Source organism: Xenopus laevis, chromosome 7L (genome assembly GCF_017654675.1).
Source record: "Xenopus laevis strain J_2021 chromosome 7L, Xenopus_laevis_v10.1, whole genome shotgun sequence".
NCBI classification, from domain to species: domain Eukaryota; kingdom Metazoa; phylum Chordata; class Amphibia; order Anura; family Pipidae; genus Xenopus; species Xenopus laevis.
This window is the reverse complement of record NC_054383.1, coordinates 94,043,622-94,069,929: the sequence shown is the minus strand read 5'-3', so window position 1 is coordinate 94,069,929 and position 26,308 is coordinate 94,043,622. Positions and strand designations below refer to the sequence as shown.

The following is a 26,308-nucleotide window of genomic DNA, read 5'->3' as shown; positions in this document are numbered from 1 at the left end:
TGTTAGGTAGACATAAGGTAAGAGCAGGCAGCAGATAAGCAAACCCAAGGTCAGGGCAAGCGGCAGATGATGACAAGTTTGTTAGGCAGACAATAGATCAGAGTAGGGGGCAGACAATGACTAGTTTGTTAGGCAGGCAAAAGTTCAGGGAAAGCAACACAAAATTAAGAGCCTGTTGGGAAGACAAGGTTAGGGCAGGTGGCAAACAATGATTAGATCATTATGCAGACAAGGATCTATTTTGAATATCAGTCTGGACCTGTTTTCATTCCTATGAATACAGTACTGTCTGCGTTCGCCCTATTTGACAAAAGCACACTTGCCTCTTGCCCAGTCAAATCTTGAAAGGGGGGATTAAGAATCATGCAATAAGAAAGCTGAATGGGATGTTGATTGGAACTTTTTTTTATAGAGGAATAAAACATAAAAAGATCTATAAATGTATTATATATGGTTTTAGAACTCAATAATCATTTGAACAGTACAAATAGTGGTTCTCCAAGCACAAGAATGAAGATAAATAAGACTCATCTACTGTGTACTTTATTTTACTGAACATATCTAGAAAAATATAGTGAATGCTTCCCTTGGGTTAAGTGTTTCACACAGGGTAGGTTATAGTTCCATTTCATCACATATGCAAAAGAAGTGCATGTTTTATCTCCATTTATAAAAAGTTTTTTTAAGAAAATATCAGCTTTCCATCTTGCCAAAATAAAGAATGAATGTTTGCATCATGCTGTCCTGAAAGGTTATTTTTTGTTTTAAGTCAGTGTATCAGATGACAAGTTGGTAGATATTAAAGTGAAGTCAGCCTCTGTAAGCAGGTACATGCAAATCAGAATTCGCAAGATTCCGTGGAGCTCAGCAGACAATATGCTCAGTGAGTCATAAATATTTCTTTTGGATTTAGCTAAAACAATGTTACAGCTGCCGTGTGAAGTTTAGTTTGGCACAATCTGTTAATGTTATAATTAGTTATTCAAACAAAAATCGGCATGGGTACATGGCACCAGAGTACAGTCACAATGTTCTTTTGATATTGGAAAGAAAAATAAATAGATGGTCTGCTGGTTAAAATCTTTATGCAGTGCAGTTGGGTGTCATATCGATTGGCAAAATATGCCTTAATGTGCTTTTATGTTTAAAAAGTATTTTCAACATAAACTTTTAGGTTTGTACTAGAGAAAAAAAAAGCCTCAGTGTAATTCTTTTTATTTATACCATTTACTGTATATGTAATGAATATTTACTTATTCTGCCCCACTTGGTTCCTTGTAGCACATTTACTGCAAGCTGCAGCACTGTTTGCTTTTTAGACTAATGGTACATGATGGCTCATTTATGAAATCCCCGGCCACAAGTGCTAGAGCACTAAGCAAAATTGCACCTTTCACAGCTTAGTTAAAGACTACTTATAGCAGGGGGCTTCAGTGCAGCACTGAAGGTGTAATCTGTAATTAACACTTACCATAAGCACATAATGAACCCACTATTCACCCACCAGTACTCCCTAAAGTTAGAGGAGGGATGGGGGATGCCTAGTTATTTCCTGCATCATGCCCCTCATGTCTACAACAGTGCTGAATGCAGGCAGCACCATATTCAACAGAGCAGTGCAGGTTTTTGCACTCCATTTTAAAGCACAACAACCTATGGGTGCTAAGCATGGGCCAGGGTGAAAATTGCAAAAACCAGGGTGGACTTTGTCTGGTTTTTGCACTTTGCACCCTTTTCCAAAGGTTGCAATGAGTCCTAATGTGTAAGCCTGTACAACTAAATACCAGAGGGCAATTTTCAGCCAAAAAAACTCTTCAGATGATTAAAAATACAAGAACAGATAAAATAAATTGCAGAAATTTCTAGGTATATTGCCTTTTCTTATGTTCTTGTTAACTTCACCCTTCAATAAGGTTCAATAACAAGAAAAAAGGAGTTGTTCACCTTTTAGTGTGATGTTGAAAGTGATATTCTGAGACTATTTTCAATTGTATTATTTGTGGGGTTTTTTAGTTAATTATTTAGCTTTTGGCTTTTAGCTTTTTTTTCCCCAATTCCGCAGGTTTTTTAGTTTTAGCAATCTAGTTGCTATGGTCCAAATTACCCTAGCAGACATTTACTGATTTGAATAAGAGACTGGAATTTGAATAGAAGAGGGCCTGAACAGAAAGATGAGTAATAAAAAAGTAGCAATAACAATACAATTGTAACCTTATAGTGTATTTTTCTCTAGTTGCTGACCCCCATTTCAAAGCTGGAAAGATTCAGAAGAAGGCAAATAATTGAAAAAAACTATAAAAAATTAAGCACAATTGAAAAGCTTCTTAGAATTCGCCATTATATAACATCCTAAAAGTTAAATACATTTATAACATACTAAGGGGCACATTTACTAAAGAGCGAATTGTGTTTTTCTAACGAATTTTCACTATAAAAGACATATGACATAATAATGTTGAGCATGTAGCTTGATCTTATTAATTTGCCAGTCAGAATTAAAATTTTCACACTTTGCATGTTGCACTTGTGTTTGTTAATGAATTGGCTTAAACTTTAAAACCTCCATTGCACTAAAATGGACAAAAGTTGTGCGCGGACATCAATCTTTAATGGAACTTGCCGGGGCTGCTGCCTTTACTTTTGCAGCTCATGATGCTAAAGTGGTGTTTCACCTTTAAGTTAACTTTTAATATGTTATAGAGCGGCCAGTTCTAAGCAACATTTCAATTGGTCTTCATTATTTTTTTTAGGGATGCACGAATCCACTATTTTGGATTCGGCCAAAGCCCCGAATTCTTCTCGAAAGATTCGGCCGAATACTGAACGAATGCTAATCTGCATATGCAAATTAGGGGTGGGAAGGGGAAAACATTTTTACTTCCTTGTTTTGTAACAAAAAGTAACATGATTTCCCTCCCCGCCCCTAATTTGGGTTTGGATTCGGTTCAGCCGGGCAGAAGGATTCAGCCGAATCCGAATCCTGCTGAAAAAGGCAGAATCCTTGCAGAATCCCGAACCGAATCCTGGATTCGGTGCATCCCTAATTTTTTTTATAGTTTTTAATTATTTACCTTTTCTTCTGACTCTGACCCCATCTAAAAAACAAAATCTTTGTTAGGCTACAAATTCATTGCTATTGCTACTTTTTATTACTCATCTTTATATTGAGGGCAGGCCCGGACTGGCAATCTTTGGGTTCTGGCAAATGCCAGAGGGGCTGCTATAAGGTGCCATAGAAAGTCAGTATTTAGTGGGCTGGTGGGGGCTGTTTGGGCTTCTGTGTGGGCTGATTGGGCCTCTGTGTACCTGAAATGCCAGGGCCTATTCTAATTCTCAGTCCAGACCTGATTGAGGGCCTAGCCTATTCATATTCCAGTCTCTTTTTCAAATCAATGCATGGTTGCTAGGGTAATTTGGACCCTAACAACCAGATTGCTGAAACTATAAGCTAAGAGCTTCTGAATAAAAAACTAAAAAACTCAAAAACCCCAAGTAATGACTGCAAAAATGTCCCAGAATATCACTTTCTACATCATACTAAGGGGGTTATTTACTAAACTCCGAATGCAATTTTTCTTTTTTATAAAATCCGACTTTTAAAAAATCACAAATTTTTCAGAATTTATTAAACCCCAAGGATGGAAAAGTCAGAATCTGAAAATCTGGCATTTCAGACCTGTCAAGGTTGCATATAAGTCAATGGGAGAAGTCCCAATGATTTTTTGATGTGCGCTGGGTTTTTGGCAACACCCCGAAGTTTTCGGGCAAAAGTTTTTCTGTGAAAAATCTGAAAAAATTGTGAAAATCATATGAAAAATCAGAAAAAATCGTGAAAATCTGATTTTTTCTGATTTTTTTGTACAAACTTTTGGGAAAGTATATTAATAAATAAGCGCAAAAAACCTGTGCGAATTTGGTCAGAGTTTTTTCAGAAAATACTGAGATAAATTCGGACTTTGATAAATAACCCCCTAAAAGTTTAAAGATGAACAACCCCTTTAAGAAGATAACGCACCAGCAAGCCTCAAAGGACAAAGTGTACAGAATACCTTTCTAAATGCTCCCCTGCCTTCTGATACAAGCCATGTCACACAATAAATTTTTTGTATTTGATTCAGGTATTTCCATATTTTGTTGAAAAAACAACTCGTCCTTTGATAAATAACCCCCTAAATGAGTTTTCAGAATGAAATCTGATAACGGGTTTCCAGATAACAGATCCCATACCTGTATAAAATCCCTTTTGCTGAAGTTAATAATAAAGATAAAGTATTATAAAGTTAATAATAAAATTATATTCTAAAAGATGGAGTTACACTGGCAAATCTGCATTACTTAAACTTTTTGACGTAAAAAAATACATTTTGGAGTACAGTGGAAAAATGAAATGGTCATTCAGACAATTCTAAGTTTTTTGTCAAATAATTTTCTGGAGAAAACTATAATTTTACTCCCTTTTAACACCAGATTTGTGTTTATGCCCCTACGGTTGAAATCATTGTCTATACATATGTTGACATATGCCTTTGTAGCAAAGTTTTTTCCAGTCTCCAAGAAAAAATATGTAGCTATTAATTCTATGCCTATGATTTCCAACTATGGCTTCTTCTTGAACTCGAGGCACCACAGGTTACAAATCCTAGCTATAAACAGACTGTAATAAATAAGATCACATGAGCAGTTGCAGTTTCAGGTTATCACTGTGTGGGTTGTTGTTTTGAGTTCTTTGCCAAAGACTGAATTGGGGACAGCTACAGGATTCCATTTAGACTGACTGGTGGTTTTAATGTGGCATTGTCACTGCAAAGAACCCACCAAGCTCCATTTTCATAACTAGACATTATTATTCTTCATTTAGCTTATTGAGATTTTAAAGGAACGGTAACATCAAAAAATTAAAGTGTTTTAAAGTAATAAAAATGTAGTGTTGCCCTGCACTGGTAAAACTGCAGTGTTTGCTTCACAAACACTACTATTATTTATATAAATAAGCTGCTGTGTAACAATGGGGGCAGCTATTCAAAGGAGAAAAGGCTCAGTTTACACAGCAGATAAGCTCTGTAGAACATAATAGTGTTATCTTTTATCCACTATGTGCCATATAGCCTTTTTTCAATTTCCACCATTGCTCCACAACAGCTTGTTTATATGAACTATAGTAGTGTTTCTGAAGCAAACAGATCAGTTTTACCACTGCAGGGCAACACTACATGATATTTTCATTACTTTAAAGCACTTTCATTTTTTGGTGTTACTGTTCCTAAACCCTATATATAATAAAAGGCAAAAGGGGTAAATTTACTTTACCTGTGGGCGCAAGTGCTGGAGTGCAGAGGGACACAAAGCCCCATAGTGCTCATCTAGGGTCATCTTAGTGTCCCAGGTCTGCAGCATCAGAAGGTGCACCAAACCTATCCGTACTGCCTGTGTTGACACTCCCTCACTTGCAAACTCTGCACATCTAAAGGACATACAGAGTAGGTGGTGGCGCCTATGGGGCATAGGCCTGCAGAAATTCTTCAATTGCCCCACACAGTGTGCACATAAAATAGCCAATTGCAGTCTTTTTTTTTTCTGCACGTTGCACACTGTATGGAACATTTTGAATGACCCCCTACAAAGTTTGCCCAGGTGAAGCAACCCATAGCAATCAATAAAATGTTTTCTTTTAAACAGGTAACCAGAAACTGCTACCATCTTATTGGTTGCTCTAACCCCTAATTATTATGATGCTTCAATACATTTTTTTTCCTGCTGCAGACAACTGAGCAAGTGCAAAACAAGGCCACACAGTGAGACTAAAGATAATTACAGCATATGGAGCAGTATACACTGACACATGTGAGACACTGAATACAGTAAAAAAATAATTTTTATATTAAACTCCTAAATGTCAGCATATATGATCTCAAATGTAACAGTGTTTACTCCGTTTATTCTTAAATACCTGTAATCTGGAATGCTGGTCCCATCAGCAAAGCTTGCCCTGGTTGTGAAAAAGCTACTTCAATATTAAAGAGTTCAGTTTCTCTTAAGATTCATAATTTTAGCTACACGTCTGTTTATTTGCTTTCATATGTTCATTTGATCAAGGTACCAAAGTAAAACCACTGGATCAATGCTGCCACTCTGTGGCTTTTTAATGAAGTACACTAAAAATACTTCAAATAAAAACAAACAAATACAAAAAGTATTGTAGAAGTGACACCTATATTGGCTAACAATAAAAATACACTGCAAGCTTTCAGAGCACAATGCCTCTTTGTCAGGCAAGATACAAAAAAATACTACAAAAGTCTTAAATAGAAGAGATGGGTTTTCAAACTAGTGGCCGTAACTATACCCAGAATTCCACCCCCCACTCTCTCTCATTTTTTTGAAAGTTCAGTTAAATTCACAACTACAGAAAACTATTTATTCCACATCTTATCCACAAAATCCCTAGGGTAATGATCCCTAAAAGTCACAGGCATAGGTTCTTTATTGCTCTACGAATGTTTACAGATATTATTTTTCATTATTTGTTTGGAAAAATGACATCTTTTATTATGAGCTAAATTAAAGGGGACATATACCCACCCTTAATGCATAACATAACTAATATTCAGAGGGATCCTCTGAGCACTTCAATTGCAATTCACAATATTTTTTTTTAAATGTCAAATGTGATGATATAAGGAGTAATGCTTTGATCTGAGATGACAATGACACTGTATTCATGGTACGACCAAGTCATGGTCCCAGTTAAATAGTTACCAACTGCTTGTTTGTAATCCTATTATAATTTACTGAAGAAGGAAGCTTCTCCTGGAGCTCCCTGCTCAGTTCAATCACTTCTGTCATGTCAAGCAAAATAACTGAGCAGGAACGTATCAGGAGCAGTGCTGGCGCTATGTCTGGCACCAGACCTCCTCCCCATCCCGTTCAGGATAGTCTGTGCATGTACTTATAGGAGACAAGGAGAGTGAGGTACACGGTCTACCCGTCAGCTCCACCACCAGATTTAGCCCCTTAGGGTGTCTCTGTAGTCACCCAGAGGCTGCCCCACAAAATCTGACAACCTTAGTCATGTGTCCTTAGGTGCAGTGGATGTTCCTGCTTCACTAATAAAGCTCTTGCCTGCCCTTAGCTAGGCATTGCAGCAGGTTGTGTTTGACTTACATATTCATAACGCTTAAAAGGGTTGTTCACCTTTGAGGTAACTTTTAGTAGGATGTAGAGAGTGATATTCTGAGATAATTTGCAATTGGTTTTCATTTTTTATTACTGAAGGTTTTTGAGTTATTTAGCTTTTCATTCAGAAGCTCTTCAATTTGCATTTTAAGCAATCTGGTAACTAGGGCCCAAATTAGCTTGGTAACCATGCATTGATTTGAATAAGAGACTGGAATATGAATAGGAGAGGCCTGAATAGAAGGATCAGTAATAAAAAGTAACAATAACAATACATTTATAGCCTTACAGAGCATTTGGTTTTTTTTTAGTAGGGGACAGCGACGCACATTTGAAAGCAGAAGAAAAAGACAAATAACTATAAAACTATGAAACATAAATAATGAAAACCAATTGAAAAGTTGCTTAGAATTGGTCGTTCTATAACATAATAAAAGGTGAACCACCCCGTTAACACATAACGCACATGAATGCTACAGCTGCTTGGGGGGGGAGCTGTTAAGAGGTATAGGGGCACAGTGGGGCACTGATTGGTAACCAGTTCAATTTATTTATATGAAAAAATACTTATTCCCTTGGGGGGGCTGCAATAATGGTGCTGCTGTGGGGTTAAGTGAGTGAATGGCACTATATAAATTAAAGCATGTGCTGACTGGTGACCTCTATTGCACAGAATTACTCCTGGACCACTAATAAATAAAACTTGACTACAGATTGTTTTGCCAAATAATGATAACAGGTACCCACCCAGTATGTAGCCAATACAACTACAGCAAGTACTATCAATGTATGGGAAAGAAGCGACTATAAACTGCGATTTATGTCAATCACCCCAAACCCAGTTATTCCCCGAGTTTATTACCATCGCGAAGCTGCTTCTTTATTCCGCCCGTATAATGCTGAGAGGTTCTTATTTTGCAGGGGGCCGCCATGTCTACTCGAGCTGTTTACATAGAAACCCAAACGCGAGCCGTAACTAAGGGGCGGGCCTTGGCAGCAGTCAGACGATTATCACATGGCGATAGACTCACAGTTTATGAAAGTTTTCTCCTCCCCCGGGCCGGGATTGTCCTTGCCTGTGGGAAACAGTGATTTTATACATAGGTGCCTGGCATACACTGACAGCTAATTATTCTCTCACATCAGAAGGATATTCATCCATTCTCGCCTTATTTGTACCTTATTGCCCTTTACTTCCAGTGGTCACATCACTTCTGGCAGGGCTGCCTCCTCTTGCTAATGCCAGACACACAGATGGCCATGGGAAATGCACCAAATCTGAGTTCTGAATGAATGACTTGAGTTAGCGCAATGGCAATAAAAACAAATTTGTCGCCCATGGTAAATCAAGCCTAGGAGAAAAATCTGCTGAAAATGTCTTCCCATAATATGTTGTAGAATGGTCAATTCTAAGCAACTTTTCAGCACAAAGGTTTTAGTGGGAGCACTTACCGGACATCCACAGGCTTCAGCGTGCTACATGTCCACCACCATCCCATGCTGTGAGTCCATTTCCTTTATAGATACAATTAGTGGAACACCAAGGAAGCCGGTTTAAAATGGTAAAAAAAAGTGGGGGCGTTTTGTGGCCCCCAGCCACTTCATCAGAAGCTTCAAGCGGGCAGCTTAGTTTTTTGGTATGCTGCTGTAATTTTGGACATTTTAATGTGCTTCAAATACATTTCACTTTTTTACTATTTCAAACCGGCTTCCTCAGTGCTCCGCTAATTGTATTTACTAAGCAACTTTTCAATTGGTCTTCATTAATTTGTTTAATCTTTTTTGAATCATTTGCCTTCTTCTTCTGACTCTTCACAATTCAAATGAGGGTCACTGACCCCCGTCTAAATAACAAATGTTCTGTAAGGCTTTACTGATCTTTCTATTCAAGCCCTCTCCTATACCAGTCCTTCATATACCAGTCTCTGGCTTAATTGTGGGCCCCTGGGTCTTGTAGGTCCCGCCAGACCTGCTCCCTGAACTAATCTTCCTGCTACAACCTCCCTTTTTTGGGCAGGTTATGGCAAATACAAATAGGGATGTAGCGAACGTCGGAAAAAATGTTCGCGAACATGTTCGCGAACTTCCGGACAAAAATGCGAACGGTTCGCGAACGTCGCGAACCCCATAGACTTCAATGGGAAGGCGAATTTTAAAAGCCAGAAAAGACATTTCTGGCCAGAAAAATGATTTTAAAGTTGTTTAAAGGGTGCAACGACCTGGACAGTGGCATGCCAGAGGGGGATCAAGGGCAAAAATGTTTCTGAAAAATACATTGTTGACACAGCGCTGCGTTTTGTGCTGTAAAGGGCAGAAATCACACTACGTCACTCAGGTGATGTTTCTGGACACGGAATGTGAAAAAGCTCACACAGCTAGGTGGCACTTGGTTAAAGACTGGGCAAACAATGCCTGCAAGGGCAACGTATACAGTAGTGGATACGGAATATATTATTGCTGCTTGAAAAACGTCACTCAGGTGGTGTTTCTGGAGACGGTATTATTATTGATATTTAGACAGAATGTGAACAAGCTCACACAGCTAGCTGGCAGTTGTTTGAAAATGAAGAACACACTGGGCAAACAAATTGAAACAATGCCTGCAAGGTCAACGTATACACTACAGCAGTGGATACGGAATATATTATTGCTGCTTGAAAAACGTCACTCAGGTGGTGTTTCTGGAGACGGTATTATTATTGATATTTAGACAGAATGTGAACAAGCTCACACAGCTAGCTGGCAGTTGTTTGAAAATGAAGAACACACTGGGCAAACAAATTGAAACAATGCCTGCAAGGTCAACGTATACACTACAGCAGTGGATACGGAATATATTATTGCTGCTTGAAAAACGTCACTCAGGTGGTGTTTCTGGAGACGGTATTATTATTGATATTTAGACAGAATGTGAACAAGCTCACTCAGCTAGCTGGCAGTTGTTTGAAGAACACACTGGGCAAATAATGCCTGCAAGTGCACTACTAATGGTGCACTACTATGAAGAACAGCAAACAGCACTGGACACGTTAAAGAACAGTAAGATAAGTAAAATAAAAAAATATGTATATGTATATTAAAAAAAAAAAATTACTCTGGTTGGTGCTGAACTACTAGGAGCAGCACACCAGTCCCACTCCCCAACACAGCTAGACTAATAGCACTGGGCTCTTATAGTAGCAAAGTAAAAAAACAAAAAAGAAAATAAAAGCAGTCCTTACAAGGACTATGGGGTTACAGGCAGCAGTCAGCAGATGAGAGATCAGCAGCAGTGCCCACAGCAGCTACATACAGAGCACTGCAGTAGAAGGTAGATTACTAGCCAGCAAAGCTACCTAACCTAAAATGTCCCTCAAATCCCTGCAGAGTTCTGTCCCTACAATACAGAGCAGTATCAAGTAGATTACTAGCCAGCAAAGTTACTATCAACTGTCCCTCAAATCACTAACAGCTCTCTCCCTACACTAGCTCTTCCAAGCACACACAGGCAGAATGAAAAAACGCTGCAGGGCTTCAGTTTATATATGGAAGGGGAGTGGTCCAGGGGGTGTGGGGGTGGTCCAGGAGGGAGAGCTTCCTGATTGGCTGCCATGTATCTGCTGGTCTGGGGTGAGAGGGCAAAAATAAGCGCCAGCTAAGGCGAACCCAAATTGGCGAACGTCGTGCGACGTTCGCGAACATTCGGCGGACGCGAACACCCGATGTTCGCGCGAACTAGTTCGCGGCGAACAGTCCGCGACATCCCTAAATACAAAATGTGTGCATGTGCGCACGTGCAGGGGGGGGGGTGGCTTAGTAGGGTAACCTGGAGGGGGGCCCTGCGACAGCAGTCCTTGTGGGCCCTGGCCCCCTGCCCCACCCTGTCTGTCTGGGTCCTTAAAGGAGAAGGAAAAAGTTAAATGGTATGGGAGGGCAGCAATTTGCTAGGAACCATCCCAGTTATTACAACTGATTTCCTTAGGACTAAACCACACACAAGATTTTGTAGGATGGCGTCTGCTCGACAGATTGCAAACTGCAAGTCAGATATAGTCAAAATATAACGGGAATGATACAGAAATCTGATGGGTAAACTTTATCTTATCCAACTTTACATTACAGCTTTGGGGGATCAGATGCTATAGGATCCAACAAAATCTCTTGCTGTTGTGTGGTGTTGCATGACAAGATTTTGTGGGTCAGATAAAATCCGAGGCAGGCAGGCCCGGACTGGCAATCTGTGGGTTCTGGCAAATGCCAGAGGGGCTGCTATAAGGTCCCATTGAAAGTCACTATTTAGTGGGCTGGTGGGGGCTGTTTGGGCCTCTATGTGGGCTGATTGGGCCTCTGTGTACCTGAAATGCCAGGGCCTATTTTAATTCTCAGTCTGGACCTGGAGGCAGGCGTGTAACTATAGAGGAAGCAGACCCCACAATCTGCAGCATTAAAACTCTCCCTCCGGCACTCCCTGAAAAGAAAATTTCGCGTGTGCACCACATCGAGCGGACGCACACAAGCAAGAGGTGGGGTGGTGGAGGAGAGGTGGGTCAGTGTTACTATATGCTCGCAGGGCCCCTTCCAAGATTTTTGGCAGGGGGGCCCGGCAAGCTCTTGTTACACTGCCCATGATTGTATTTCAGGTCTCCCACTCCAGCTCTCTGTTTCCTGCATCTGAAATAAAAAATACAAGATGGTCATGTGTTCGCCTGTGTAATGCATGGCCATCTTGGATTTTTTTTCCTTCAGATGCAGGAAGCAGAGAGAAGCAAGCAGCATGGGAAATCGTTAGGAAATTAGAAGTTTGGTGTTAGTAATCTGCTTTTGCAAGTGTACGTGAGGAAATGCTTCCATACTATCCTTATGCAGTGCAGTGATCTAACTGGCATGTATGGGATAAATGTAGTTCTCATTTTTGCAGTGATCTTCTTGGATTATCTGGGGTAAATGTCATGCTCATTGGCCATGTAAGGGATCTTACATGTCAGGGGTTAAAGGAACAGTAACAATAAAAACTGAAATTGTATCAAAGTAATTTAAATATAATGTACTGTTAGCATGCACTAGTAAAACTGGTGTGTTTGCTTCAGAAAGACTACTATACTTTATATAAACAAGCTGCTGTGTAGCCATGTGAGCAACCATTAAAGCTGTAAAAAAGGAGAAAAGACACAGGTTACATAGCAGGTAACAGATAAAACACCATTGTATTGGACAAGGCATATGTTATCTACTATGTAACCTGTGCCTTTTTTCAAGCTTCAATGGCTGCCCCCATGGCTACAGAGCAGCTTGTTTATATAAACTAAAATAGTCTTTCTGAAGCAAACACACAGCTTCTACCAGTGCATGCTAACAGTATATTATATGTTAATTACGTTAAAACACTTTTTTGGTGTTACTGTTCCTTTAATATGCTGATTATCTGTTTTCTGTAGTAATTATATTGGCATGTCTCGGATTATTAAACATTTTATTTTAATGGTTATGCTAGCACATCTAGGGTTAATACGCCCTTTATGTTATTTAGGGGTTATATTGGCAGGTCTGGGGTTAATATGATGATTATCCATTTTATTTAGTAATTATACTGGTGTGCCTGGGGTTAATTTGTCTTTTATCAATGTTTAGTGATTATACTGGCATGCCTGGGGTTATTATTCCCCTTATCCATTTTATTTAGTGATTATCCTCAAACTCTGAGGAATTGCAGGTTTTTAAAAAAGCCCTACCCCCTTACCCCACATAGAGCCCCTACTTCTCCCCCCCCCCCAGCCAAGCTGCTACCCCGGGCAAATGCCCATAACTCTTTACTTACCCCTCGTTGCAGATTCTGTTCAGCGGAGTTCACGGTAGCCATCTTCCGGCTCTTTGGTAAACTTGGAATGAGACTGGCGCTTCGGCAATTTCCGTGACTTTTGGCGCATTCACAGTTGTCCCAAAACAGAAAATTGCTCCAACTGCGCATGCGCCGATATGGCACTTACTTCCAGAAGATTACGGAAGAGAAGAAGATGGCTGCCGTGAACTCCGCTGGACAGAATCTGCACCAAGGGGTAAGTAAAGAGTTAGGGGCATTTGCCTGGGGTAGCAGCTAGGCTGGGGGGAGAAGGGAGTGGGGTCTATGTAGGGTAGGGTTTTTTTTACTTTAAGGGCACAAAACGCATAAACTTGTATTGCACTTTTACTGCCTTTGAAATCAATATGTGTGCCTGAATAAAGCCATAATTTCAAGAAGAAAGCGATCGCTGTCTAATTCATCAGGGTAAGCGCAAAGTCGGCTAGTGTTAATAGACATTGCATTGAGGAGAGTTGTGGGCTCATTGAACTCTTGCAAGTGCTGCTGCCTGACAGGAGACGCGTGATCCAACCACAGAGAACTGGTGACCTCCGCTTAGGGTTGCCACCTTTTCTGGAAAAAAATACCGGCCTTCCTATATATTTATCTTTTTTCCCTATTAATAACATTGGGATCAACCATCATTTTGTACCGGCCAGGAGGCAACCCTACCTCCGCTGTAACTATTCCTTGTCTGTAATTATACTGTTACATCGGGGATGATGTAGAATTAGATAAGGGGAGGTGCCCTGATGTCATGGGGCAAGACTACTGCATACCTCCTAATATTCTGGAAGTAAAAAGAGGGACAAAAAAATTTTTTCCGCATGTAGCGCAGCAATTTTTTGACCACACCCCTTTCTGTGGCCACACCCCCTAATTACCATGTTTGTTTTACAAAATTTGGCAAGTTATGAAAGTTTGAAAATATTTCTCCTTATCTAAACTGTGTTTTTGTGTCTCAAAATTGTTACACAGTATCTTATTTGCACCTGTTACCTGTTCTGGGCTCTCTGCTAAAAGCCAATTAAGTGAGAAACTTTGTTTCTTTTTCTGGCTGTTCAGTGCAGAGAAAGTACAAATGAGGGACTGCGGGTTGAGCTGTCAAAAGAGGGACTGTCCCTCCGAAAAAGGGACAGTTGGGAGGTATGCTACTGTCTTCAGGGGTGGGACAATAGGCCAATCACCATATCAATCAATGAGAGTCCTGTCCCAAATTCCTTCTTTGGAAAACCAGGCAGGCAGTTTTGATCTGGACAGCCCCTCTGAAAACTGGGCTGTCTGGGTCAAAACCGGATTGGTGGCATGTATTGGCATGGTCAAATACATTTTCACCACACTACACGTGGCAGATCTAGTTGACCCTCTTTCTTCAGTGTTGGGAGATATGGCATAGTCTACAATTGCTGAAAACCACTAAAAATAAATTGTGAAGTGCTCATAGGGCCACTCTGAACATGGCTACAGCAATTCATTTTTCGGGTTCAGATCCCTTTAAACATTTATTTTTACAGAGGTGGTTCATTTCTGGAAGTGAATAATAGGTCATACAACTACTGGTCACTGGAGGAGCAGTGACCAATCGCCAGTTACATAAAAATATTTTATTGCCAAAGTTTATGGGGGCCCTAAAGGAATATTATTGAGTCAGTCTTGTTTTTTTCTTTGGTTCACAACTTCAATATCACATTACTTCGGCAGAGATGTCAACTGCCAAACAGGGACATTTATGATCCAGTCCTGGATTACTTAAAATCTAATTCCTTGTCACACTAAAAAAAACTGACATCTCCTGACATCTCTGCTGATCTATTGTTGCCCAGGAAACCCACGCAAGTGGAAGTGAAGTAACAGGTCAGGTGAAAGCCCACCAATCCGATGCGAGGTCACCGCGCATTCGGTTTACGCTACTTCCGTCTAATGCCGGTGGGCTGAGACAGTGACGTGTACACATCGGGAGCTCTCAGTTCCGACTCGGGCAAGACCTAGAAGGTAAGGACAGTTAACTTCTCTATGAAAGCACCGACACATTCATGCTATTCAGTTTCCTACATTGACAATAAATGTGCATCCAATTATTAGGTTTTCCATTTCCATGTATTCACTCCTTGCCAACCACTTTGCCCTGCATCGTCGGTAACGCTCTGAGGGAGAGGCGGAAGTGAGTTGGTCAGCGCTGAAGCATGCTGGGAATTGTAGTTTATCGAGCAGCCACAACCATTGCTATAGAGCGTAGATAAACTACATATCCCAGTTGCTAAATGGCCTTTGGAAGAGGGTCTAAGCTCCCATCATTCTTGTTTAATTTTATTTCTAACACGTATAAAAGCTTAAAAGGTTGTTGTCTTAGGTTTCATACGTGGGTTTGGGCCTGTAATACGCTGTCTTTATTTCCACAATAACAACGGCTCCATTTGGTCAGCTGTGTGTGAAACTGTGGTGACAAAGGGTATTCATTCATACCTTTCTTTATTCTGTTTGATTTGTAAATTATACTCCATTTATATGTTATGGCTGCTTGACTCAGAAATCCTACTATACAGAGGCTATAGGGAGTATATAATGAAACATATGCCCCCTATTGTAAAATATAAGTATAGTATAGGTGACTGGGGAGTACCATGGTCACCTAAAAGCTCCAATGCTTTTATACAGGTTTTAGAACGTTGAAGTGACCTCTGATATCCTTATATATTACATCAGGATGTACATTATTTATTTTAATACACAGGTTTCAGTGAGAGACATTACATTACTAGGCACCGATTATAACCAATAACATAACCTGGTAGAGTTTATAAGGATATCATTTACAGGATATTCATGGCTGTGTATTTATACAAATATCTCCAAGCAAAAAGGAAAATCTTCAGGACGTGGGTGGCTGACAGCAGCCTTAGATATATTATATAAAAAGAAACTGGAGAGTTAAACAATAATTTAGAAAAAAATCTAGCTAGTCAACAACTTTGTACATGTGTGGGACCTGTTATCCAGAATGCTCGGGACCTGGGGTTTTCCAGATAACGGATCTTTCCATAAATTGGATCTTCATACCTTAAGTATACTAGAAAATCATGGAAACATTAGATCAACCCAAAACGTTGGTTTTGCTTCCAATAAGGATTTATTATATCTTAGTTAGGATCATGTACAAGGTACTGTTTTATTACTACAGAGAAAAAAATTTAAAATTTTGGATTATTTCATTATAATGGAGTCTATGGGAGACAGCCATTCCGTAATTCGGAACTTTCTGGATAACAGGTTTCCAGATAACTGATCCCATACCTGTAGTTTTAAGTGAACATTGTGTAACTTTCGAACATGCCCAACAAATGGAAAACTGGTCACCATGATACCGACTGCCCAGGAGCTGACCGGACGCTGGGTGCTTGTAAAATAATGTAATATGTGCTGATCCAGACTTAGATCTATTCCTCTGTATTTCTTTTGTTTTGATGTTTCATGTTCAGTAAAATGTAAACATGGAATGCCCTTTTCACAAGTCACAGCAGTATTCGGATCAATTAGGCAATTTAAATATATTTATGCTGGTAAAGCGTTGCCTCTATGTACAAGATAATGTCGCAATATACATCTTTGTTCAATTGAGCACAAAATGTGTTTTAAAAAAAAAATGTTGTCAAGATCAGTTTCTATTAACCCTTAATATATCTCTCCCCACTCCAGTTATCAAGTGAGTTTGTATACATAAAGTTAGTGATCTTAGTGTAACGGAGACACTCCCTTCTTTCAATTGCTGCCCGTCTTGTCAAACAAGCGGATCGTGTGCAGGGCCAAATAAGGCTGATCTGAACCTGATAGGCGAAAAGTAAATGTGCAGGAGGTTTAACTGTGGTTGAAAATTTCATTAGCTGCTTTCTCCTTATTTCTAAATTGCTCTGGAGAACCAAGAAAGTTGGAAAATGAGGGATTGTGATTCAGCTAGACAGAATCCACATTTGGCAACTTAAGACTAGTGGCACACGGACTGATTCCTGATCTGTGTTTAAAAAGCCGACCCACTGGTCACTGCCCTCTCTTGTGTCTGCACACACAAGCCCTTGTTGGCCTGGGTACAGAAACTTGGAGCGGATTTTGGGCACATAAATGCATGAGTATACATTTTCACAGTATAATCCACTTTGTGTTTTTGCACCAGAGCAGACCAAGGAGCAGGCAGACACCAATGGATTGGCTGATTCTCAGCCTGCATTTACCAGCCCTGTGTGGCACTAGCTTTAAAGAGAAAAATCCCCTCTTTCTTTGATGTAAGATCATTCAGTTAGGTCTGTTTAAAAAAATAAAGTTTCCTCATAGCTAAGATTTTCCATACCTTTTACCAGCTTAATTGCCCTTCTCTGTAACCTCTCTAATTCAATAATGTCCTGTTTGAGCACTGGAGACCAAAACTGTACGGCATATTCTAGATGGGGCCTTACTAGTGCTCTATACAGTGGAAGAATGACCCCTTCTTCTTGAGAATCAATGCCCTTTTTAATACAGCTCAAAACTTTATTTGCCCTTGATGCTATTGACTGGCATTGCTCAGTGCCCCGCTCTATTGATTTGAATCCGACCAGCCTGTGTGCCGTCACACAGATTGGAGCTAAAACCGATTTCAGCCCGGATGTCTCCTTTCATATATTTTCATACCTCTTAACTGTCCCTTTTTTGGAGGGACAATCCCTCTTTTGACAGCTCAACCCGCAGTCCCTCATTTATACTGGAAAGTCCCTATTTTCTCTGCACTGAACAGCCAGAAAAAGAAACAAAGTTTCTCACTTAATTGGCTTTTAGCAGAGAGCACAAAACAGCTAACATATAAACATGCACCCAAATATAATGGACAATTAAAATGCATTTTATTATTCTTTATTAATTCTTGATGTTTTTGAGGTGGGTTTATAACTGGGTTTCCTCTAACAATTTTTTTTTCTTGTTTTACTCTTCAACCAACTGAACCATGCTGATTGCAAGTAGTACATATTCCTTAAGCATGTTGTAATTTATTGTTTTTGTAGAAACAGAATGTCAGAAGGAGATAGCATCGGTGATTCGGTTCATGGAAAACCTTCAGTGGTGTTTCGGTTCTTTTCAAGGCTTGGACAAGTAGGTGCAACTATCCCTGTTTATTATTACAACGCTTGTTTATTTCATATTCCCAAATCTCTGAAAAATGAATAAACCTTATAGATTAATCAAAGCATGGAAATTATTACAGTGTAAAATAAGTTGAAGATGAAGAGGTTACAGTATATCCTCCACTTAGGCAGCCATCGTCAAAAGTGGTGCAGGAAACCATTTTCAGCATCACTTTTTGCACCACCATTTAACGTTTCAAAACTTTCAAGTCTATAAAGCTGCATATAATAAAAAGGTTGTGTAGTGACCAGTATGATTAGTGAAATGGTGAAAGAAAAATAAGTAATGTGTATGTATTTGTCTATTGAGCTGTAAAATAATTGCATGAATTCTGGCAAAACTCTGGTGTTTGCTCTTTTCTTTTTTTTTTTTTTAAGCTGGCAGCTTTATAAATATTCAATTTCCCCATGTTTTGTGTGTGTGTAAGATAAAGGAGAACTAAGCCCTATATATTAATAGACTTTAAAATGCCATGTTTTATATACTGAACTTATTATACCAGCCTAAAGTTTCAGCTTGCAATAGCAGCAATGATCCAGGACTTCAAACTTGTCACCATCTTGGAAAGTGTTTGCTCTGAGCAGCTTTTGAGAAGCTAAGCTTAGGGGCCATCGGACATTTTCAAGCAGAAAATTTGGGTTTTATGTAATAAAAGCTGATGCTACAGGGCTAACTATTAAATTCTGATGCGAATTGCACTGGTTTCTGTGCTGCCATGTATTAATTATCTGTATTAATTACTAATCAGCCTTATATTGTGACTTTTCTATTTTATGTGTACTTTATATTGCGAGTGGGCCCCTAAGTTTAGTAAGTGACAGCAGCACAGAGCATGTGCAGTGAATCAGCAGAAAGGAAGATGGGGAGCTACTGGGGCATCTTTGGAGACACAGATATTTACTGCTAAAGGGTTGTGGTTGCCTTTGGCTGGTACATAAGCCCAAAACATAATGTACAACATTTCTAGCTACTTCTTTAGTTTAACTTTCCTTGTCCTTTAACAGAGCATGTTTTTAAATACAGTAGAACCCCCATTTTACATATTTCAGGGGGCCGGGGGAAAAATGGTGTAAATTTGTGGGAAATGTTAAGTGAAGGAAATGCATTATGCGTATATGTGAGACCACAAAAAAGGTGTAAAATGAGGGAAAACTTAAAATCAGGCTATGTAAAATTGAGGTTTCACTGTATGCTCTGGACAAGGGCACATATAACCGATGTGTTCTTATCTTCTTCATGGTAGCATATATGTAAAATAAATCTGTGTTTACATTGTTCTATTCTATTTTTTCATTTCCTTCTGTGTCACTTAATCTCTTTCAGATTTACCAATCGTTTCTAGACAAATCCACACCATACACAGCAGTACGATGGGTGATGACACTGGGCCTTAGTGCAATCTACATGATAAGGGTGTATATACTACAGGTAAATCATTCTTCATGGTGCACATGGTGATGGCAATGTGGATGGATTTGTCTTGTTTAATAACTGCTTCAATCAGTATTGTATTTGTCATTACAGGGTTGGTACATAGTGACATATGCCATGGGTATTTACCACCTAAATCTATTCATAGCATTCTTATCTCCAAAGGTAGATCCATCCCTAATGGAAGACTCAGGTATGGCTCTAATTTTTAATTGTTGTTTCTGTATAGTGTAGTCGTAGCTGACATAATCATTTCTAGAAAGAGCATTTTTGTATTTCTGTTACATGGCCTACTTTTAGCATTGTATTTTAGTATGTTGGGTTAATAGCCTCACCTTCTCAATTATTTTGCATGGTTAACCAAAATAACATTAATATCCAACCCACACTTTTTTTTTTTAGTTACATGAAACTAGGTATCGGCATTTCAAGGGTAACTGTAGCTAAAACATAAGATAATATTACAGAAAAGGTAGTCTATATCTTACCCAGAACACATTGATACTGTTTTTCATAAGCTGCAGGAAGCTATATCTCCTCACTGAGCTGGGAAAAGTAATCTGGCAAAGGGACTACTGTGAGACACAGAATGTCAAATATTTAATTTTGTGTCGACTGAATAAAATTATTATAGGCTTTTCAGCCAACCGCGTCTATTGCTTGTGTTTATAAGCAATTGCCACATCCTCTTTATGAGTCTGCCAGCTGTTTATCTTGTGGGTGTTAGAAACAGTCCACGAAAACTGAAAGAAAAAATAACATTTATGTGGCATAGGCTATCAACACTAATCACATTGAAAGGCATAAAATCATTATAGCACATTTCAGGAAATGTAAACTAATCTTAATAGTGGCACTGCTGTTGGCAGGTTAATGCCCTTACAATTCAAAACACACACACACGCAATGGGCATACACTAAAGGGGTGTTTTTTAAGTTATTTAGCTATTTATTCAGCAGCTCTCCATTTTGCAATTTCAGCAATCTGGTTGCTAGGGTTCATTTTACTCTAGCAACTATGCACTGATTTAAATAAGAGACTGGAAATGAATCGGAGAGGGTCTGAATATAAAGAAGATCAGTAAAAAAGTAGCAATAACAATAAACATGTAGCCTTATAGAGCATTTTTTTGTGATGGGGTCAGTGACTCCCATTTGAAAGCTGGAAAGAGTCAGAAGAAACAATTAGCCATTCTATAACATAGTAAAAGTTAACTTTAAGGTGAAAGACCCCTTTAATAATAGAGGGGGCTGGAAATTGAATGAAAAATTATAAAATTCACACAAACATCTATCAAAAATGTCATGCATGGATGAAAGCCTTAAATAGCCATATTACCTAATGAGGTAAATATCTAGTGATAAGGTGCAGGGTACTGCCTTAAATCGAGAGATTTTGGAATTCTTTATATTTTTTGCTTCTTTCTTGACCAATTCATCTCTCAGAATTGACAGTGGGTGCAATGTGTATACAGTGTTATGTAGGGGTTCTTCTGCTTATTGATGTTAGCGCTCCTACCTTAATAGATTTTACTAATAGAAAAATGTTTTCTCCTTCTTAAATAGATGAGGGACCTTCATTACCTACTAAACAAAATGAAGAGTTTCGGCCATTTATCAGAAGACTGCCTGAATTTAAATTTTGGTGAGTAACTAAATGTGTATCGCGTATATAGTGCTCCATATCTAGCTCTGTATTTATTAATGGCTACACTTTCTCTGCCTGCTTTCTGTTGTTAATAAATGGCTCTCAAGAAGTGCCCCCTGGTCTAGTTTTGACGGCTACACCAAATTTGCCTGAATACAGAATCCTTTACATTTGGTATTCGGCCTTTTTCAGCAGGATTCAGATTTGGCCAAATCCACGTGCCTGGCTGAAGTGAATCCTTAAAATCATGTGACTTTTTCGTCACAAAACAAGGAAGTAAAATATTTTTTAGCCGGCTCTTTTTTTTCCCTTTTCCTCCCTGATTTGCATATGAAAATTAGGGTTCTGTAATGGATTCGGTGCATCCCTAATTGTTATGTCATTTCCTGTTTGAAGGCTCAACTCTTTTTTTATTTTGACGATAAAAACTATTTTGAAGTTTTAAGCTGAAACTCCCATGGACCAATTTCCTTCAAGATATTTAATGTGTTACCTCTTATTAGCACTTGGTATCAAAAGCAGGTAAACTGATTGATGGAAGCTGGGAGAAAGCAAAGAATTTTAACCACTTCTATTTTTTTTTCTTTCTTTTTACATATTTGAGAAGGCAATTAAGAGAGGCTTCTTTTTTTAGTAGACGCAGTTTAATTTCTTTAATATAGGTGACTAGCTTCATTAGTATAGTATAGAGGTTCAGAACAGAATAGAATATGTGAAAGTAAACAAAGGCACAGGACCTGGTTGAAGAGCACTAAAGGAGCTTCGCTCTGTGGTTCCCAAAGCACTTTACATAATCTTCCAGGACGCTTTGATGCATGGCATGCTGCCAAGAAATTAGCACATTTCTGGAGTAGTGAAGAGTCTCTGAAGGTTCTTATTCATCCAGCTCATGGTATATCTATAGTAATAAGTCAGATCAACTGGACTTGCTGTATTTTTTTTCTCTCTCTTGAAGACATCTTCAAGAGAAAAAAAAAAAATTACTTATTACTATAGATATTCAAAAAGGATTCTTGTATCCTGATATCTATAGGTCTGTAAGTTTGACGCCTGTAGCTGGAAAACTGTTGTAGCAGGAAGGCATATTGGCCCATACATGGGCTTCTGTATCAGACTTCCTTCTTTCAGCTTAAACTTCCAGTGCACATGCTTGAGCATGCTCAGTTTGCTCCTCTACTCCTCCTCCTCCCCTCCCTGCTGTAATCTGAGCCCAGAGCTATGAGTGAGCAGGGAGAGACTCAAGCAGGAAGTGATGTCAGACCAAGCTACTATGGCAGCTGCTATCTTAAACAAACAGAGAGAGCTTCTAGAGCTGTTTTCTCAGATATGGTAAAGCATTCTGCAGAATAAATATAGTGTTATAGCTTGTACTATTGTGGCTAATCTATTGGCAATAAACTGTCTCTGTAGCTTTCCTTCTTTAACATAAAAGATAGCTTTGTAACTTGCTACAGAATCCAAATAATTTGTGTTTTTTGATCAGTATTAATATAACACATAGTATCCTTTTAGCAAAATGACCTCTCTAAGTTTGGGTTACAACTTGCAGTATATGAACTTCTTGCACATGGATTCCTATTGAAATGTACTCTTTATTATGTTATAGATGCATTTCCAATCAATCCCACAGCCGTATAGGTTCGTTGAAATGATGCTTAGCTAGCAGTTTCCATGCTGTAATTTAATCAGTAGCTTTATGACAAACGATCGCACTTTCAGTCCCCTGAATAAAACATGCACCATAGATATACAATCATTCTGTCCTCTTTTTTTGCTTTGTAGGCATTCTGCAACGAAAGGAGTTGTTGTTGCAATGGGATGCACTTTCTTTGATGCTTTTAATGTTCCCGTATTTTGGCCCATCCTCGTTATGTATTTTATCATGCTTTTTTGCATCACTATGAAAAGACAGATAAAGGTAAGTGAAATCAACAACTGGTTCTGTAATGAACTGCATGAGACCACTCAGTAACACTGTTATGTTATGCTCTGGGGCTGCAGCAAACAGAAGGCGCAGGGTTCTATGGTTATGGGGTGTATATTTACTCAAGAGATTACTTATTTATTTAAACAGCAGGATGATAGGAGTAGTTTATCTTCCAAACTTTTTTTTTTTAAGTTTGTTTTTTCAGATTGTAACTATAATGACTTTCATTGGCTTTTTGTTTTCTTAACCATTTTTTTCTAATTTTCCTAGCTCTGGTGTTTCTCTGTAGCAACTCAGGCTGCCAACTCTGTTGCAATTACTACACTAGTTGATATATTTTCCAGCAGCAAAATGTATCCTAGCTGCTCCTGGGAAATATGAGAAGGTGGAAAATAAAGTTAAATATTAGTTAAAAAAAAAACATTTTGTCAGTAATGTCAATAATAAAAAAAACATCTTTTTTTCAAGCTTAGAGAAATAAATAGAACAAAAAATACATCCTATATTTTGTTTTTGTTTTTTTCTTATAAAGTAGTAATAGAGCATTGTTTTGTTTTACATTTAACTAACTCACCTGTTATTAACCAAGCAGGTTTAACTGTAGATAATGAGCTTTGTATAGGTATGGGATTTGTTTACCGGATATTAGTTATCCAGAAAGCTCTGGATTACGGGAAGGCCATCTCCCATAGACTCCATTTAAGTAACATTTTTAATAATTATTACTTTTTACTCTGTAACCATAAAACAATGCATTTTACTTGATACCAACTAAGATACGATTAATCCTTACTGGAGGCAAAACAAGGCTATTGGGTTTTATTAATGTTTAAATTATTTTAATATAGACATGGAGATTCAAATTAAAATACACTTTATCCGGAAAACCCCAGGTTCCAAGCATTCTGAATAACCAGTTTCATACCTGTGTTATAAACCACACTCCCTTGCAAATAAGGAGAGTTATCTGTTGGCAATCTAATTCTCTACCTTACAACAACCAGATGGAAATATGGAGTCCCTTTACATTTCCCGGTTTGTCCGGTTTAGCTCAAGAGATAAAAGCCAGAATGCATGTTGAACAAGTTGTTGTACTGCCACTTTAAGTATAAATTCAGTCGACTTCAGTATCCAACCAGTTTTTTGTGAAGGATTTAGGATTTATGAAATAAGAGCATGGCCATGCATTTTAACCAGCAAGTACTTCTTCCTCTTTATACAGAGGATGATATTTTTAAAGGATAACTAAACCCTAAAAATGAGTGGCTAAATATGCCATATTTTATACACTGAATTTATTGTACCAGCCTAAAGTTTCAGTTTGTCAATAGCAGCAATGATCCAGGACTTCAAACTTGTCACAGGGGGTCACCATCATGAGGTGAAGACCTCAACAAGCAATGTCTTTTTATCAGATTATGAATTATACATTGTATGATTTTTGGTTTTGGGATAGGCCAAAACATATGTTTAGATATTAAGGCACAGATTTATCAAGGGTCAAATAGTAAATTCGAATTTTCGAGTTTCAGAATTCACACATTCAAATTTTAATTCCCCTAATCTAATGTAAATTCAAATGTGAGATTTCACACCTTGACCGTGGAAACAGTCTTGATTCAAATATTCAACACCTAAAACCTGCCAAGTTAATTTACAAGTCAATGGCAGAGGTCCGTTGAGCCATTTGGAGATGTTAAAGGAGAAGGGAAGTAACGAAAGCAGTTTATCACCTATAGATAAGCCACAATAGTACAAGCTACAACACCATATTTATTCTGCAGAATGCTTTACTGTACCTGAATAAAGAGCTCTAGAAGCTCTGCCTCTCTCTGTTTGTTTAGGATAGCAGCTGTCATATTAGCTTGGTCTGACATCACTTCCTGCTTGGATCTCTCCCTGCTCACTTATATGTCTGGGCTCAGATTACATCGTGGCATCGTGTTGCTGTGCAAATAAATGCAAATTATTAAAGGCGGTTTTAAAGAAATTCAAGTGCTGTCACTGGATATTCATGGGCTCAGATTACAACAGGGAGGGGAGGGGAGAGAGGAGCAAACTGAGCATGCTCAAGCCCTAGCCCTGGAAGTTTATGCTGAAAACAGGAAGTCTGATACAGAAGCTCATGAATACATCATAGAAGGAAATAAATGTGGTGTTTCTTTTGACAGTAGACTCAGAACAGCATTACTTTGAGGGTTTACTGGTATATTTACATAGACCTTTCTGATAAAGCTTAGTTTTTAGCATTCCTTCTCCTTTAATAGCCTTCCTAACATTCAAGTTTTTTTCCTAGAAAAAAAAAAATCAATTTGTACGAATCGAATAAGATTCAAATTTTCGGGTCAGAACCAATCGATCGAATATTAGCCATTTGAATTTGGTCTTAAATAACTTCCCAGTCGAATTGTGAGTATATTCGATTTTAAAAAAACTCGCATGAATTCAAAATTCGACCTTTGATAAGTGGGCCTCTAAGAAAAGCAAGAGCCGGACAGGTTTAACCCTGGTCTTATCTTTGTTTTCCAGCACATGATAAAATACAGGTATATACCCTTCACACATGGCAAGAGGAAGTACAAAGGAAAGGAGGAACCCACATCCGGGAAGCCGTTCTCCAGTTAAAAGAAACTGTCTCATTTTTGACTTTCTTACATAAAATTTAAATCAACAAAAAAAAAAAGAGGAAAAGAGTTTTGAGCCATTGTAACAATGCATTTTTATCCATATAAGCCTGTTAATTTTAAAGCTGTTAATGCAGTTGGTCATTTCACATTGTTGCTAAGTACATTCTGATTACCGCTGTTCTTTTTCAGTTCTACAATGGAAAGTACCACTGAGAAATAGGTTCCTTGCAGCATGTCTGTAAATATGTACTGTCACATGGCAATATGCCTCGAGAGTTGCTTTCTCTTACAGCCTGACCATGTTCAACAGAATGTTTTCTGGGAGTGGCGTGAGCTGGAGGGGAGACAATAACACCTCTGTTTATTCCTTTATTCATTTTTATAAACCCTGAGAAAGCTGTGTTTGGTATCTCAGGCATCCCTTTGCTCGCAGTTACTCTTGAGAGACAATAATGGCCTTCGTGAGTTGAGTTTTTTTAATTAAAGAGGGAAGTTCACCTTACATATAGTATTATGTGAACATTTGTCTTCATCTTTTT

The 26,308-nt window shown here is 38.6% G+C and overlaps 2 protein-coding genes across 3 annotated transcripts in view; one reads left to right on the top strand and one right to left on the bottom strand.

The window, feature by feature from the left end:
• The window catches only part of morn1.L (MORN repeat containing 1 L homeolog), a 192,628-nt gene extending 184,447 nt beyond the window's left edge, over positions 1–8,181 (bottom strand). The window contains exon 1 of one of the 2 annotated variants that reach the window (XM_018226002.2): positions 8,036–8,181. In XM_018226002.2, the coding sequence (XP_018081491.1) occupies positions 8,036–8,105 (70 nt within the window). In that variant the 5' untranslated portion in view covers positions 8,106–8,181. Of the gene's footprint in view, positions 1–5,947; positions 6,048–8,035 lie in introns of those variants that run through there. The other variant, XM_041569349.1, reaches the window with a different exon arrangement.
• A 6,692-nt stretch (positions 8,182–14,873) lies between these two features.
• Positions 14,874–25,825, top strand: rer1.L (retention in endoplasmic reticulum sorting receptor 1 L homeolog). The gene is made up of 7 exons (NM_001093371.1): positions 14,874–14,980; positions 18,016–18,103; positions 19,460–19,564; positions 19,661–19,760; positions 21,134–21,212; positions 22,998–23,133; positions 25,672–25,825. The coding sequence occupies exons 2-7, from the start codon at positions 18,023–18,025 to the stop codon at positions 25,765–25,767; spliced, it is 597 nt and encodes a 198-aa protein (NP_001086840.1). The 5' UTR covers positions 14,874–14,980; positions 18,016–18,022; the 3' UTR covers positions 25,768–25,825.
• Positions 25,826–26,308: the final 483 nt, after the last annotated feature.

Excerpts from the sequence above, each read along its gene's own strand:
- rer1.L (NM_001093371.1), top strand. The coding sequence starts at position 18,023 with ATGTCAGAAGGAGATAGCATCGGTGATTCGGTTCATGGAAAACCTTCA. Across the intron at positions 19,565-19,660 it reads TAAGGGTGTATATACTACAG|GGTTGGTACATAGTGACATA; the intron begins GTAAATCATTCT and ends TTGTCATTACAG. Across the intron at positions 21,213-22,997 it reads CTGCCTGAATTTAAATTTTG|GCATTCTGCAACGAAAGGAG; the intron begins GTGAGTAACTAA and ends TTTGCTTTGTAG.